The following is a 15,827-nucleotide window of genomic DNA, read 5'->3' on the forward strand; positions in this document are numbered from 1 at the left end:
GTTGGCACTACATCAAATATATCCGCACCTTCAAAAGGGGGATTGGATGTGTTCGATAGACCTCCAAGATGCGTACTTCCACATACCGATTGCTCCACATTACCGCAAGTTCCTGAGATTCATGGTGGGCTCCAAGCATTACCAGTTCTGAGTCTTACCGTTCGGCCTAAAATTCCGCGCCGAGGGTATTCACAAAGTGCATGACAGTGGTGGCCGCAGTCTTACATCGTCAAGGCCTATTTGTGTATCCGTACTTGGATGATTGGCTGTTGAAGGGTTTGTCCCCACAGATGGTGAAGGAACACTTTCGGATTTGCCTAAACCTGCTTCGCGGTTTAGGCCTTCACGTGAACATGGAAAAATCTGTCCAACAGCCAACTCAAACTCTCCATTATCTGGGCGCCACCATAGACTCCGGTATAGGAAAAGTGTTTCCTTCGGAGGAACGACTTATCAATGAAACAGAAGTGCAACTCTCCACTTCATGAACGCCAACCATCAGTACAACAAGTGGCATCTCTTCTAGGGTCGATGGCCTCTTGCATATTTCTTATCCCCAACTCCAGATTGAGAATGAGACCGCTGCAGCAGGATCTGGAAGACAAATGGGACCAATCCTCAGGTTATTGGGAGGATCGGATTCTCCTTTCCCGAGCTGCGAAGTCATCCATGATTTGGTGGACTCAACCGAAAAATCTTCTAGTGGGAATGCCTTTCCACCAGCCTCTCCCAAAGCAATCCCTGATCACAGATGCATCTCTTCAGGGATGGGGGAACACTTGGGTTGCCTTCATACTCAGGGCAGATGGTCGAGCAAGGAGCAGACCTACCACATAAACATGTTAGAGCTGCTGGCAGTTCATCTAGCCCTCAAGGCATTCCATCCCTCGATTCAGTCAGAGTCGAGGCTGATACAAAAGGACAATACAACCACCATGTATTACTTGAACAAACAAGGTGGAACACATTCTCGCCTGCTGTCACTGGAATCCCAAGCGATCTGGCTCTGGCTTCTGTCCAGGAATCTCTCGATCACAGCAGTGAATCTACCAGGAGAACAGAACGTGCAGGCAGACGCTCTTAGTCGACACTTCGAAGAACAAGAAGACTGGGTGCTCAACGACGACGTAGTGGCAGGCATCTTCCGTCAATGGGGTCGACCATCCATCGACCTCTTTGTGGACGATCTAAACAAGAAATGCCACGCCTTCGCGTCCAGATTTTACCGGTCAGGAATGAGAGGGAATGCTCTTTTGATAGACTGGTCTGGAACATTTGCATACGCCTTTCCTCCCCTTCCTCTCATCGCGAAGGTGGTGACCAAGTTCATCCGATCCAGGATGAAGATGATCCTGATAGCACTGGACTGTCCTCGCCAATTGTGGTATCCGCACCTATTACAACTCTCAATATGTCCACACAGGAGGCTTCCATGCAGACCAGACCTTCTGACCAAAATAGGCGGGAAGATTCTGCACCCCCGAGCCTTCCATCGCTGAGCTTGGCAGCCTGGCTCCTGAGGTCCGGCAATACGGACACATGAATCTCCCTCAGGATTGCATGAACATTTTGAGGGAGTCAAGGAGACCATCCACAAGGAGTTCTTATTCTTTTAAATGGAAGAGGTTTTTCTTGTGGTGTATATGTAATGGTTTTAGTCCAACTAGTGGGCAAGAGGAGGTAATCTTGCCTTATCTTCTGTATTTAGCCATGTCTGGTTTGAAGTACACTTCTATAAAAGTTCACTTGGCGGCCATTACGGCCTACAGAAAATCACCTAACCAACCCTCCTTTTTTCAGCTCCAGGTGGTCAAGATTTCCTTCAGGGGTTGAAGAAAGTTTTTCCCCCTGTCCGACATCCTTCTCCTCCTTGGGAGTTGAATATTGTTCTGTCCAAATTAATGGGCCCTTCTTTCAAGCCCATTCATAAGGCTACTTTACAGCACTTAACTTAGAAAGTTGCCTTTTTAGTAGCTATCACGTCTGCACGCAGAGTCAGTGAAATCCAGGCACTCTGCGCAAAGGAACATGGTTTTCCATCACAATCGGGTGGTTCTGAGGACTCACACTTCTTTCTTACCAAAAGTGGTGTCTGACTTCCATGTTAACCAGACAATTTTTCTTTCTTCGTTTTTTCCCAATCCTGCTACTCCAGCAGAAAGGTCTCTTCACTCTCTTGACCTCAAGAGGGTTCTCAAATTCTATTTGGAGGGAACGAAATCCATTAGAAAGTCTGACCAATTGTTCTTAAACTATGGTGTCTCTGGACAGGTTTTCTAGCCTCCAAATGATCCATCTCGAGGTGGATAGTGTCCTGTATTAAGCTGGCTTATCAATTGGTGAACAAGCCTCTATTGGTTTCCCCTAAGGCTCACTCCACTAGGGGAAAAGCAACTACAGTAGCTTTCTTGCATAATGTGCCGATGGCTGAGATTTGCAAGGCGGCAACTTGGAAATCGGTACACACGTTTACTATGCACTACTGTCTTGATTCTGACTCCAGAGCAGATACCCAAGTAGGCCAAGCCTCCTTGAGGAATTTGTTCCAATGCTGATTTCATTGGACTCATGATATTTCTTCAATATATGTTTGAGTTTATGCTTATTGTTTGCCCGCAGGTTGAGGGGATGGGCTTGCTAGTCTATTCATGTCCTTATGACTATTGATGAGGAACCCCTGGAAGAGAAGGATAAGTTACTTACCTGTAATCCTAGTTCTCTTCCAGGGGTATCCTCATCAATAGTCATAAGCAACCCACCCACCTCCCCGGACAAATGATCAAGATAAATGTAATTTCTTTGTGCCCTGGCCTTCGGGTCTCGGCAAAGAACTGACCTAACTGTCACCCCTGAGGTATGATGGGAAGCTAGGGGTCATGGCTGCCTTAAAGGCATGGTGCCAGTTTATTCCTATGTGTTTCTATGAGGTTAGCTTTTCAGCTTTTTACACTGAGTGTTTCTGCAACGCAGCCTGTGATCTGGCAATGCTGTCTTTCCTCTTTGCAGGATTACATTTTCCACTGCACATTAAAGCAGTTCAAATGTTCTTTGTGTTCTTCACTGCTTCGTGTTGAATGTGTATATGCGTGCAAAGGGAATTCTTGTAGCATTACTCAGCTCTTCTTTTCTGTATGGAGGGCTGCATTTGTGGTTGTATATATATATATATATACATATATATATATATATATATATATATATATATATATATATATATATATATATATATATATATATATATATATATATATATATATATATATATATATATATATATATAAGATAAGAGTTCCTGACTCGATTCTCACTCCACAGAGAAAGCAGGTACGGACCACAACGTGCGTTTCCAGTGCAAATTTATTGCATCCTAATTCAGCTACATTTCAAAACAGCAAGTATATCCACAACAACTTATCGCAAAGAAACCCAAGCCTCTTGCAGCAGTGGGCTGTGGCGGGGACGCGAACCCCAAATCTCCAACACAATCGTTATTTTATCGTTCCGAAAAAAAACCGATGCCACAGCCACGTATTCCTTTTCCATAGCGTGTTTATTTAATCTTATTCGTCCAGTCACTCGACGCGTTTCGGAGTACAACTCCTTTGTCACGAGTATATATATATATCAGCGCGCTTGCCTTTGTTGCTCTATTCCACGTGAGGAAAGCAAAAGTAGACCCAAATTCGTCTTGAGTGATTTTTATTTTGAAATCACCATGTCGCCTGACGCGTTTCGGCCGGAAGAGACGGCCTTGATCACATACCTCCTTATAAAGTGCAAAGGTCAGCAGTTTGTAAACATAGAAAACATACTACACATTTCGGAAATGCACAATAATTACAGCATAAATGCTAAAACCATGCTTAAAAAATGTGTGTATGTTATTGCAGTTGCAGTACCAACCATAAATTGAATCGCTGTAAAATACAATATAAAGTATAGTAAAGTACATGTAAACTACCCTTTATAAAATATGTGTGCATGTAATCCTGTATGATTTTTTACACAATAAAAGTGGTACGGGGATATATCTCAGTCTAAATGCAACTTGACCCCTACAGGATGTATATATTTCTATTTTCCTGGTTTGCGTCACAAAATTACATACTGCTGAATATAAAGTGGCTAAGTGCTTAAAAAAAGGTTACCCTCCTTCATTCTAAAAAACGAGACCCTTATAAAAAAAATCCCTTTTTAGATTTATATAGTGCAAATGTGCAAAAAGTAGTGCAAAATAGGTTCATATGTGCAGAGAGAGTACGGACAATATAGCATATATATGACTCATGTTATAGGTATGGTGAATACTCATTACCTTAAAGTGCCAAGATGCCATATATATCACAAAAGATCAGTATATATGGGGGAGAGGAGGACAAAGACCTATAATTAATTTAAGAACAGATCCATAGGTTGATTCCCACAAAATGATATATACAATATAAAATTGTTATAAAATCATTCCAACCTAAAATGTCAATTAATTAACTAAAAACCTCCCATTGCACATTATATTCTCAACAAGGTCTATAGTTGTATACATGGGAATTGTCAGAGACTTCTATTCGATTATCCCCGGTTTAGTGTTGGGGTTCTTTTTATAGTAGTTCCCCTGTACATCAACATTGTGCTATAACCTGTAATCCAACCAGATAGCGTAAGTATCCATCTACGTAAAACCAAGTATAGATAAATAAATAAATACGCAATTAAATATTGTATGGATATATAGGTTAAATGACATAAATATTTGTTGTAAACAAATAACACATTTATCTATCCTAGATATGTATAGAAATCCTCACAAACATTCAGACCCTTGAGTTGCTTGGTATCTATTTCCAGTATATACCTAGTTTCTAACCGCCGAAGTCTAGTTTCTCTATTTCCACCCCTTTTGTTAAAAGGCACTGTGTCTAACACATAATATTTAATATGTTTGAGGCTGCTCTGATGCTGTTCCTTGAAATACCTCGCCACCGGGTAACTAGGATCTTTATTTACAATGGTACGCATGTGTTGCAATATTCTTTTATGTACTGGTAGTTTAGTACTACCAATGTACGTTAAATTGCAACTACATGTCAGTGCATAGACAGCGAATTCTGTTTTGCATGACAGATATTTGGATATGGAGTGTTGCTTAGGACTAAAAGCCGTTTGATAATATTTGGTATTTACACCATATTGGCATGCTTTACAATTAGAGCATATATTTTATATATATATATATATATATATATATATATATATATATATATATATATATATATATATATATATATATATATATATGTGTGAATATATTTTGTAAGGACAGAATTGTCTGCATAAAGTTGTATTGCAAATGGAAGGTGTATGAAAAAAGGCAAACCCACTAGGACAAATATACCTATGCGTGTCCTAGGTCAAGCATTTCAGGGAGGATCGATTATTCAGTACATTGTGATCCGCTGAGACAGATGCCAAATTTTACATAAAGTTTTATTGAAAAATAACGAATAAAATTATATAAATGCACTTTATGTTCAATTAGCTAATTATTAATTAGTATTGTACTGTAATGGCAGACATTGTGACATTTGTTTATTCATAGTTGTATGAATTGAACAGCGAGAACGGTAGTTGTCCATGAGTGAGAACTACGAGTCTTTCTTCCAACACACTGCAATTGTAGTCGTATCACGTGACTATTGACTCATGCACTACGATTTAAAATGTCTGATTTCAAAAATGGTTGAACTATTGGTGAACAAGCCTGCTTGGCAGGCGAAACGCGTCCTCCTAAGCTGTTCCAATAAATTTTTGGTCAGAACACAGCGTCGTCAATCTTTGTCGGTTCGAGAAAGAGAGAGAATATATATATATATATATATAGAACATCAAATATGTGTTTCCGGGGCCCCGCGCATGGGCGTTAATATTCATGTGCTTATGACTATTGATAAGGATACCCCTGGAAGAGAACTAGGATTACAGGTAAGTAATTTATCCATCTGGTGATTTTGTAGCCCAGTAAATAGTGTTTCTACATTCACAACTTTTCAATCAATGCTATTTTCCTATTATTTAATTCAATGTATTAATTACAAACAAGGCACTGTTTTTTTCCTGCTTGCTCTTTTCAGTTTTGTGATTCTCTCTATCTCTGCCTCACTCTCTCTTGCTGTCACACACTCACTCTCTCATCCATTCATGCAGGTTCGGGGTCAAATTCTGAAGGCAAGATGCAGGTGAGCAAGAACGTACATATATAATGTATCGATTACAATGCAAATTAAACAGGCATCGCGATTCATTTATGGATTGATTAACTTCTTCATTAATTGGTCACTTGTTTGATTACATTTTTACACTGATAACGTGGATTATTTTAGGACTAGGTAGCATAAACACTGAAAATATCAAATACATTAAATACAAGCTGTAAAATGTATACTAATACGTATTGCCATATGCCATGGTTCATACATAAGAACCGTTTTGTATAGAAAGTAGAACTAAGATAATCATTTTAAATAATGAAAAGATCATTGGCTGGAGAAAAGGTCATTCACCGGAATGAATTTCAGTATTTAAGTTGATTGTGTATTCAGATAACTAATCAAAGTGCTGGGATTTCTGCCTCTATTTTCTACAGTCTTTTGGGATTATAGTAAACTCTGTGGAAGTTCTTAAACTGGATCAGTCTGAGTAAGGATGGTATTACTAGCGCCAAGGTAGCCATCATGGCTTCCATCCATTCTTTGTCCTCCACCATGCTCTGGTCAGACTCCCACCAAGTACTAAGATCTTTCAGGGGGTTAGGTATCTTTACTAATAGGATCTATAAAGTATCGAAATGCCCTTCCTTTCAAGGGCACCCTATCCCCACTTCTGGGTAAAGCTAAAAAGGACAATTACTGTGGTCTACTGCCTGTTCCTTGTGAGTTACTTACTCTAACTGAGCTTCTGGGGAGAGTAACAAGATCTTCCCTTCCCTCCGAGTAACTGCACCACCACTCCAGTTAGAGCCACAAAGGGTCAAGACAATGCTGTCCTTTTCCTATAAGTTATTCCAGTTTCACTTATGGGTATAATACATAATAATAATAATTCCTATTTGTAAAGCGCAAACATATCACCCCTCAAGATGCTGGGACCGTCAGGAAGATTAAGTGAGCTATTGCCCAAGGTCACATGATGCTGAGCTGAGCTTCTGCTGGTCATCGAACCGTTTACCCTTCGCTCTGGAGTCACCTGCTCTGTTCACTGTGCCACACCTTTCCAGTGGTAGAAGTAACAAATCCCCCACACCCACGGTTTCCTGCCCTTCCCCGTGAGTCAGTGTCATTTCACTTCTGGTATAGTGATCCAGCTACACTACTGGAGAAGTGTGGCTCAATGATTAGAGCGGCAGACCCTGATGCAGAGATCTAGCCCGGGACCAGGGTTCAATTCCCCGCCTCGGCGGGTCTTGGGCTAAAAAAAAAAATTCCACGGACCTGATAATTCTCGCCTCGGTGCCTATTCCAATCATGGAGTCCCACTCTGCAACTCTGGGCAATAGCTTGCTTAATCTCCACAACGGCCCCCACAACGCTAAGGATGCCTGGCCTCCACCTTGGGGGTGCCCAGGAGTGGACGCCTCACAGGGAAAGCCAGGATGGGTTCCACCGCGGTATTCGTACAAGTGCCTTGAGACTCTTGCGGGTGAGTAGTGCGCTATACAAGTATCAATATACATACATATATACTGCGGGCTCCTGGCTTCTGAGTTGCTCTATTTGAGCACGGTTTCCTGCCCTTCCCCGTGAGTCAGTGTCATTTCACTTCTGGTATAGTGATCCAGCTACACTACTGCGGGCTCCTGGCTCTGCTGAGTTGTTCTATTTGAGCGCGGTTTCCTGCCCTTTCCCGTGAGTCAGTGTCATTTCACTTCTGCTATAGTGATCCAGCTACACTACTGCGGGCTCCTGGCTCTGCTGAGTTGTTCTATTTGAGCACGGTTTCCTGCCCTTCCCCATGAGTCCGTGTCATTTCACTTCTGTTATAGTGATCAAGCTGCATGACTGTGGTCTCCTGGCTCCGCTGAGTTGTGCGGTTTCCTCCCTTCCCCGTGAGTCCGTGTCATTTCACTTCTGTTATAGTGATCTAGCTGCACTACTGCGGGCTCCTGGCTTCTGAGTTGCTCTATTTGAGCACGGTTTCCTGCCCTTCCCCGTGAGTCAGTGTCATTTCACTTCTGGTATAGTGATCCAGCTACACTACTGCGGGCTCCTGGCTCTGCTGAGTTGTTCTATTTGAGCGCGGTTTCCTGCCCTTTCCCGTGAGTCAGTGTCATTTCACTTCTGCTATAGTGATCCAGCTACACTACTGCGGGCTCCTGGCTCTGCTGAGTTGTTCTATTTGAGCACGGTTTCCTGCCCTTCCCCATGAGTCCGTGTCATTTCACTTCTGTTATAGTGATCAAGCTGCATGACTGTGGTCTCCTGGCTCCGCTGAGTTGTGCGGTTTCCTCCCTTCCCCGTGAGTCCGTGTCATTTCACTTCTGTTATAGTGATCTAGCTGCACTACTGCGGTCTCCTGGCTTCTGAGTTGCTCTAGTTGAGCCCGGTTTCTTGCCCTTCCCCGTGAGTCAGTGTCATTTCACTTCTGGTATAGTGATCCAGCTACACTACTGCGGGCTCCTGGCTCTGCTGAGTTGTTCTATTTGAGCGCGGTTTCCTGCCCTTCCCCGTGAGTCAGTGTCATTTCACTTCTGCTATAGTGATCCAGCTACACTACTGCGGGCTCCTGGCTCTGCTGAGTTGTTCTATTTGAGCGCGGTTTCCTGCCCTTCCCCGTGAGTCCGTGTCATTTCACTTCTGTTATAGTGATCAAGCTGCATGACTGCAGTCTCCTGGCTCCGCTGAGTTGTGCGGTTTCCTCCCTTTCCCGTGAGTCCGTGTCATTTCACTTCTGTTATAGTGATCAAGCTGCATGACTGCAGTCTCCTGGCTCCGCTGAGTTGTGCAGTTTCCTCCCTTGCTCGTGAGTCAGCATCATTTCACTTCTGTTATCGTGATCCAGCCGCACTACTGTGGTCTCCTGGCTCCGTTGAGTTGCTCTGAGCGCGGTTTCCTGCCCTTCCCCCATGAGTCAGCGTCATTTCACTTCTGTTATAGTGATCAAGCTGCATGACTGCAGTCTCCTGGCTCCGCTGAGTTGTGCGGTTTCCTCCCTTCCCCGTGAGTCTGTGTCATTTCACTTCTTTTATAGTGATCAAGCTGCATGACTGCAGTCTCCTGGCTCCGCTGAGTTGTGCGGTTTCCTCCTTTCCCCATGAGTCTGTGTCATTTCACTTCTGTTATAGTGATCACGCTGCATGACTGCAGTCTCCTGGCTCCGCTGAGTTGTGCGGTTTCCTGCCCTTCCCCCATGAGTCAGCGTCATTTCCCTTCTGTTATAGTGATCAAGCTGCATGACTGCAGTCTCCTGGCTCTGCTGAGTTGTGCGGTTTCCTCCCTTCCCCGTGAGTCAGCGTCATTTCACTTCTGGTATAGTGATCCAGCTGCACTACTGTGGTCTCCTGGCTCCGTTGAGTTGCTCTGAGCGCGGTTTCCTGCCCTTCCCCCATGAGTCAGTGTCATTTCATTTCTGGTATAGTGATCCAGCTGCACTGCTGCGGTCTCCTGGCTCCGCTGAGTTGCTCTGAGCGCGGTTTCCTTCCCTTCCCCCGTGAGTCAGCGTCATTTCACTTCTGTTATAGTGATCCAGATGCACTGCTGCGGTCTCCTGGCTCCATTGAGTTGCTCTGAGCGCGGTTTCCTTCCCTTCCCCCGTGAGTCAGCGTCATTTCACTTCTGTTATAGTGACCCAGCTGCACTACTGTGGTCTCCTGGCTCCGCTGAGTTGCTCTAGTTCCTCTTCTGAGTATAGTTTACAAGGGGCACTAGAGGAGCCCTAAAGTTGGTTTTAAGCTTGTTTTTTCCCTTTGCTATGATGCTGCCTATGAAAACTCTTGAAACTCGTTTACTTCTATCCTTTACACTCCTGGACTCCTCTTAGGATCTTTTTCTCTCCTTTCATCTTCTATTTCATCATCATATCATATCAGCTTTATTTCGGTCACTAGGACCATAAAAGAGTAAAACAAATGAACATAGAGAAAAAGTACATACAACACAGGAAAACAAATTCTAATCCATCAAGTAACAAATAAGCCATAATTATCAAAGAAAATGTTCAGTCATCGATATTTGATTGTATACAACGGTTGCGACTGAACCACATTGCTGTTAAAAATTTCGCGACTGCGAATACTGTAGAAGCCGATAGGTCTGTTTTTAAAATTATGTAAGCTGGGAGGTGCTGCCTAAAGCCCAAATTTTTTAAGAGTGGGACAAGCCAATAATTCCTGGCTCTTTGAAAGCTCGACAAAAAAATATAATATGCAGGTCAGACTCGGACGGATGACCACATGCTGGGCATTGTGTTGCGGTCTGTGAGAGTGTCCAACTGTCCATGTGTGCCCTGAGGGGGAGGGTGCCATAACGCCATTGCATGTAGAGTTTCCTTGTTAATGTTGGGCCTATATCATCAAAGACAAGCTCCCGATAGTATGTGTCTTTGAACCTCAAGAAATAATCAGATAAAGACCCAGCCCGAACATTCGTGAGTGAGACACGTAAATTGTGCTCATAGTAGGCCATTGAGATAGTTTTGCGTGAGATCGTGCGGCATACATTGACTGGATCTGACCACAAATCTGGTCTTCCTAATGACTCGCAGGTTTGTTTCACATACCTTAACCATGGAACTTGGGCGACTTTTACAAGGCGCAGAATCTCTTGGAGCTCCATTCTATAGTTCTGGAGCTCTGGTTTACACCAAATTTTGCGCCAAAAAATTATAGGTTTAAGGCCAAGCTCCTCTTTAATGGGTCTTAAGCCCAAGTCTAGTCTTAGTGGTAGTAATGGTGTACTAGACGGTAAGGCTGTCAAGTGCCTTAGGAAGTTGTTCTCGATGACCTGCAATTTCTGGGTAGCTGTGTGACCCCAGATTTCGCCCCCATATAACCCAGCCGCCCTCACCTGAGTTTTGTAGATATGTAGGTGTGGGCCAAGTAGTTTGTAAGTCAGTCCTTTCGTCATCCTACAAATGCCGCCCGTCATCTGGGTCAATTTCAGTTTTACCTTTGTTTGGTGTGAATCCCACATCATAAACTGATTGATTGTAACCCCCAGATATTCAAATGTATATACCCTCTCTAGTCTAGAGGCCCCTATCCGGGGACTCGGGCGTGTTGAAGAGGGCGGGTTGAAGATCATATACTTAGTTTTTGAGGCATTGATCTCCAATCCACGGATCTTGCAGAAGTCCGCGAATCCGTCCAGGACCTTTTGTATGCCCATAGGAGATTTGGAGAGCAGCAGGGTATCGTCTGCAAACATGATAGCTGGAACCCTGCTGCCAACCAACTTGGGGGCATCGATATTGCTTAGCTCATTTAGATGGCTAAAAACCCCGTTGACGAAGAGGCAGAAAAGGGTCGGTGCAAGCACACAGCCCTGTCTAACCCCCCTGTCAACGGGATAACCATCCGAGAGGTTTCCTCCTCTGCCACACCTTACCCTTGCAAAATTGCCCTGATGTAATTTCTTCAAAATTATCATAATATCAGCAGGAACCCCTAGATCCGTCAAGACGGCCCATAATTTGTCCCTGGGCACTAAGTCAAAGGCCGCTCGCAGGTCAACGAACACCGTATAGAGGCTGCCCCCCTCAATTAAGACAGACTTCCAATACAGGAGATTCAGGCGGAAAATTTGGTCAACAGTTGAGACACCTCTCCTGAACCCTGCTTGAAAGGGGCTCATGATTTCACAATCATCAATCCAGACCTGGAGGCGATTAAGCACCAGTGTACCGAAAAAATTTTGTGAGACGTCGATAAGACTGATGGGTCTGTAGTTGGCCGGGAGCAGAGGCGAACCATTTTTAAAGATAGGAACGATCTCTGCGCCCAGCCAAGTATCAGGAACCTCCATACCCCCCAGAACGGAATTGAATAATAGTGTTAAATAAGGTGCCCAGACATCCGGTTCCTGTTTGAAAAGATCGCCCGGGAGGCCATCCAGGCCTGGTGCCTTGCCTGATGCCAACCCGGCAATGGCTGCTCTAACCTCCTTTATTGTAAAATGCACCACTTCCACAGTGTTATTGACCATAAATGTGGGAACAGATGATTCCCCCTCTATGTGGGAACAGATGATTCCCCCTCTTTACCTCCTGAAGTCTTCTCTTCAGGAGTGCTGTGACAAGTACAATATATGAAATTCAAGCTCAACAAGTTACTGGCGGGCCCCCAGCTCCAGCCGCCTTGCACAACTCATGGGAATCCCTTGACTACTCTTTCAGATTCACAAAGGTAAAGCCCTGGTGAGGACTGCTCAGTACACATACCAGAGCCGAGACCCCAGACTCCTGGTGCCGGAACCACTATTTAAAATATGAATATATATATATATATATATATATATATATATATATATATATATATATATATATATATATATATATATATATAAGTTGCACCAACCACTCAGCTGAAACCAGGGATCAAGGCTTAAACAATTGAGTGAATGTTAATTAGGTCAGGCATCGCTGAATGATACAACTTTCATGGGACATGGTGTCATAACCTTACAATGTGCAGTGCACTTCATGTTTATGGGAATGGGTACATTTTCCAGGCAAACCTGAGTACAAACTCTGCTCTGCAGACTATATATGCATGTGGGAGAACAACATAATAATGTGTACAGGATACATTTGCCACATATTCAGACAATTTTACCTGTTTGTCGACCCAAAGCTGGGAAGAATTCAGGTGGGACCTGGGCCTATGTGTAAGAATCAATGGACGCGTTTCTCAATATTCAAGCTCAGGTGATGTGCAGTACAACGCCAAGGAAAGAACGCACACATTACTTTAAGAACGGATGGACTCTCATGCTGTGATCCTTGATATGTGGAGCTCATGGAGTCAATATAGGTAAAGACACATAGCTATGCATAGACTTATTTGAAGCCTCTCAAAGAGGGTGCCAATGGGACAAAAGTGCACTTTAACATCGGTGGTGCAGAGGTTTGGGATCTAGCTTGTTTTTAGGGTTCTTAGGCAACCTCTCGGCAGTGTGAGGACTACACAAAATCACAAATAAATATGAACACAATTAGAAATGCGACTACAACATTTAAATGTAATTTTACCACTCACATATCAGATGACTCTTTCATTTGCATAAATGTGTAATTAACCCTAGGAATGAGTTAAAGTGATGACATTTTAAAACAAAAGGTGGGCAAGCTAGCGTGGCGCAGTTAAAGTGTTTCGCGAGTAAGTCAAGTATTCTCGCTGTGTAAACCTTTGTTGCCCGTGCTCATGTAAGAGTGAGGGATGGCATCAATTGCAGCCATATATTGTCTCGCTAGCAGCCTTCACCTATGCTAAGTTCTCCACTCAACACCTTATACACGTTATTTCAGAACGTAGGCACGCTGAAGCTAGACTGAAGGGTTTCCTCAGGCCGATTTAACTGTCTCACAACCCTCTTTCTGAAATGAAATGAAAACAGGTTCTGTAAAGCGCTCGAATGTCCGAGGACGTCTTGGCGCTGGTCTATCACAGAAAGGGTCATACAGTGGGCAGAATTTCCAAACCAAATATTAAAAAGTCAGGTCTTAAGATTCTTTCTAAAAGTGAGCTTTCTCTCTTAATAATGAGCAGGTCAGACCGAGATTAACCATTCAGCAATGGTTGTTTTTTGAGAAACTGTATTTATAAAAATAGAAACGAAAGGTAAAGAGGTTTCCTACAATTTATGTCCATTCCAGATCTGGCAAGAAGATCTAAATTCGCAAAAACCGAGATGGGTGGTTTCATTTTCGTTTTGGTAACCAATGTTTTTCTCAGCCGTATAATCATGTCCTATACCCGAGAATCTCTTGCCACAGATATGCAGGTGAAATCAGGGGTATAAGAGGATGATTCCTTTAAGGTCTATGGCAGCATTGTGTTTGTCATTCAGGTGAATAGAAGTAAAGGGCGGGTGTTACATGACAAGTGCAGGTACGTTGCCAGGTATGATGTCTTGACTTGGAGTGGTAAGAGGTGCTGCTTAAAGCTTGTTTGAAGAGGTTTTTTCAACATGTGTTCAGTGGCTGGTGCTGCTACTTTTCAGCGAAGTTGCCTTACTGTGTATTTGTATCTCTAGGAGGTGAGCTTCTGCTGGAACCCCTATGCAGACAGGAAGTTCCAGTTTCACGACCAGACGCTGATAGATACAGTGCGTAGTAACAAGGAGCAGGAAGCCGTTGAGTTCTTCCGGCTGCTAGCTCTCTGTCACACCGTGATGGTGGAGGAGAAAGAAGGTGCGTGGCTCGGCCTTTTAACTGCAGTGACAACTGCTAGAATTCAAAGGGTTAAGGGAGATTTGAGAAAGGCTGCAAATTCATAAGGGTACAAAAAACTGTATTGTGTGGAAAAACTGTTATGAGAATACAAAAAATAACAATTGAAAAATGTTTTGTGAGGGAATACCATGCATGAAAAAACCAAGTTTGAGAAAAACATAATGAATCTAAAAGATGTTCAAATATTTAGAGTTATGTATGTCCTTTTTCAATTTAACCATAACCTTTAAAGCAGGAGAGAGAACACAGGTCTATTCACAAACTGAATTTTGTAGAACGTTTACTAGTTCTACAGTCGTACTAATCACATACCACAAAATGCTATGCACACACCTACATGCATGAGGAGGTTTCTATCTGTGCCTCTCCTATATTACAAAGCAGGGATCTCCGGTCCGACTGCGGAGAGCTCCGCACAAATACCTGTATGTTTTTGTAGTAAATGTGGAAGCAACAAAGAGAATGGCTTGAAAATAGGGAATACTTACAACTAAATGAGTAAAGCTTAGGGAGGTGTGAGGAAGTTGTTTAAGGAGGGGCATGCATCCACCCACAAAGGTTCCTATTTACAAACTACACTTCTGAAACTACTACAGCAGAAAATGTCCCAAAACAGTAGTTAATGTACTCCACCTTAGACCTGGAGTAAGCCAAGCAGCACACATTGCCAGCTACTCGAACTCCAACAAACTGCAATAGAAAATAATGGAGTTACAGCAAACAAATGATGGACGGAATGCTGACAATGCAAACATTCTCCCCCAGTCAAAAGATCTGGGTTAAATCCATTGTTCTTTTGCCCACTACGCCACCCCAGTTTGGACCCAGCCATATGCAAATCAGTCTTGACCCTGTGCCCCATGGGAACAGTCCAGACCGAACTGCCAGGCCAGGTCCTCCCTGGACCGGAAACAAGCATCCTGGGACCGGTTTCAGGGTATGTCACCCTTCTTCAGACAGGCTAGCTTGAATCCAGTGGCACAGGACCTGGACTGGCAGTTCGGGCTGGACTGTTCCCATGGGGCACATGGCCAAGACTGATTTGCATATGGCTGGATCCAAACTGGAATGGCATGGTGAGCAAAAAAACGATGGATTTAGGCCCAGATCTCTGTACTGGGGTGAATGTATGACATTGTTCTGCATTCTGTCCATCAATAGTTCTTTTTGCATTTGTCACCCCGAGTGGGACGGGTATGCTCAGACTTCAGTCCCGTGCTCTCCATGCCACTGGAATCAAGCTATCCTGGCTGAAGAGGGGTGAAACCCTGAAGCGGGTCCTAGGATGCTTGTTTCCAGTCCAGGGAGGACCTGGCCTGGCAGTTCGGGCTGGTCTGTTCCCATAGGGCGCAGGGTCAAGACTGATTTGCATATGGCTGGGTCCAAAC

The 15,827-nt window shown here is 43.7% G+C and overlaps 1 protein-coding gene across 2 annotated transcripts in view; it reads left to right on the forward strand.

The window, feature by feature from the left end:
* The window catches only part of LOC146772463 (phospholipid-transporting ATPase IK-like), a 520,789-nt gene that overhangs the window by 278,978 nt on the left and 225,984 nt on the right, over positions 1-15,827 (forward strand). For both annotated transcript variants that reach the window (XM_085638338.1, XM_085638339.1), the window contains exons 14-15: positions 6,202-6,233; positions 14,241-14,397. In XM_085638338.1, the coding sequence (XP_085494464.1) occupies positions 6,202-6,233; positions 14,241-14,397 (189 nt within the window). The remainder of the gene's footprint in view (positions 1-6,201; positions 6,234-14,240; positions 14,398-15,827) is intronic.

Source organism: Triturus cristatus, chromosome 12, assembly GCF_964204655.1.
Source record: "Triturus cristatus chromosome 12, aTriCri1.1, whole genome shotgun sequence".
NCBI lineage: Eukaryota > Metazoa > Chordata > Amphibia > Caudata > Salamandridae > Triturus > Triturus cristatus.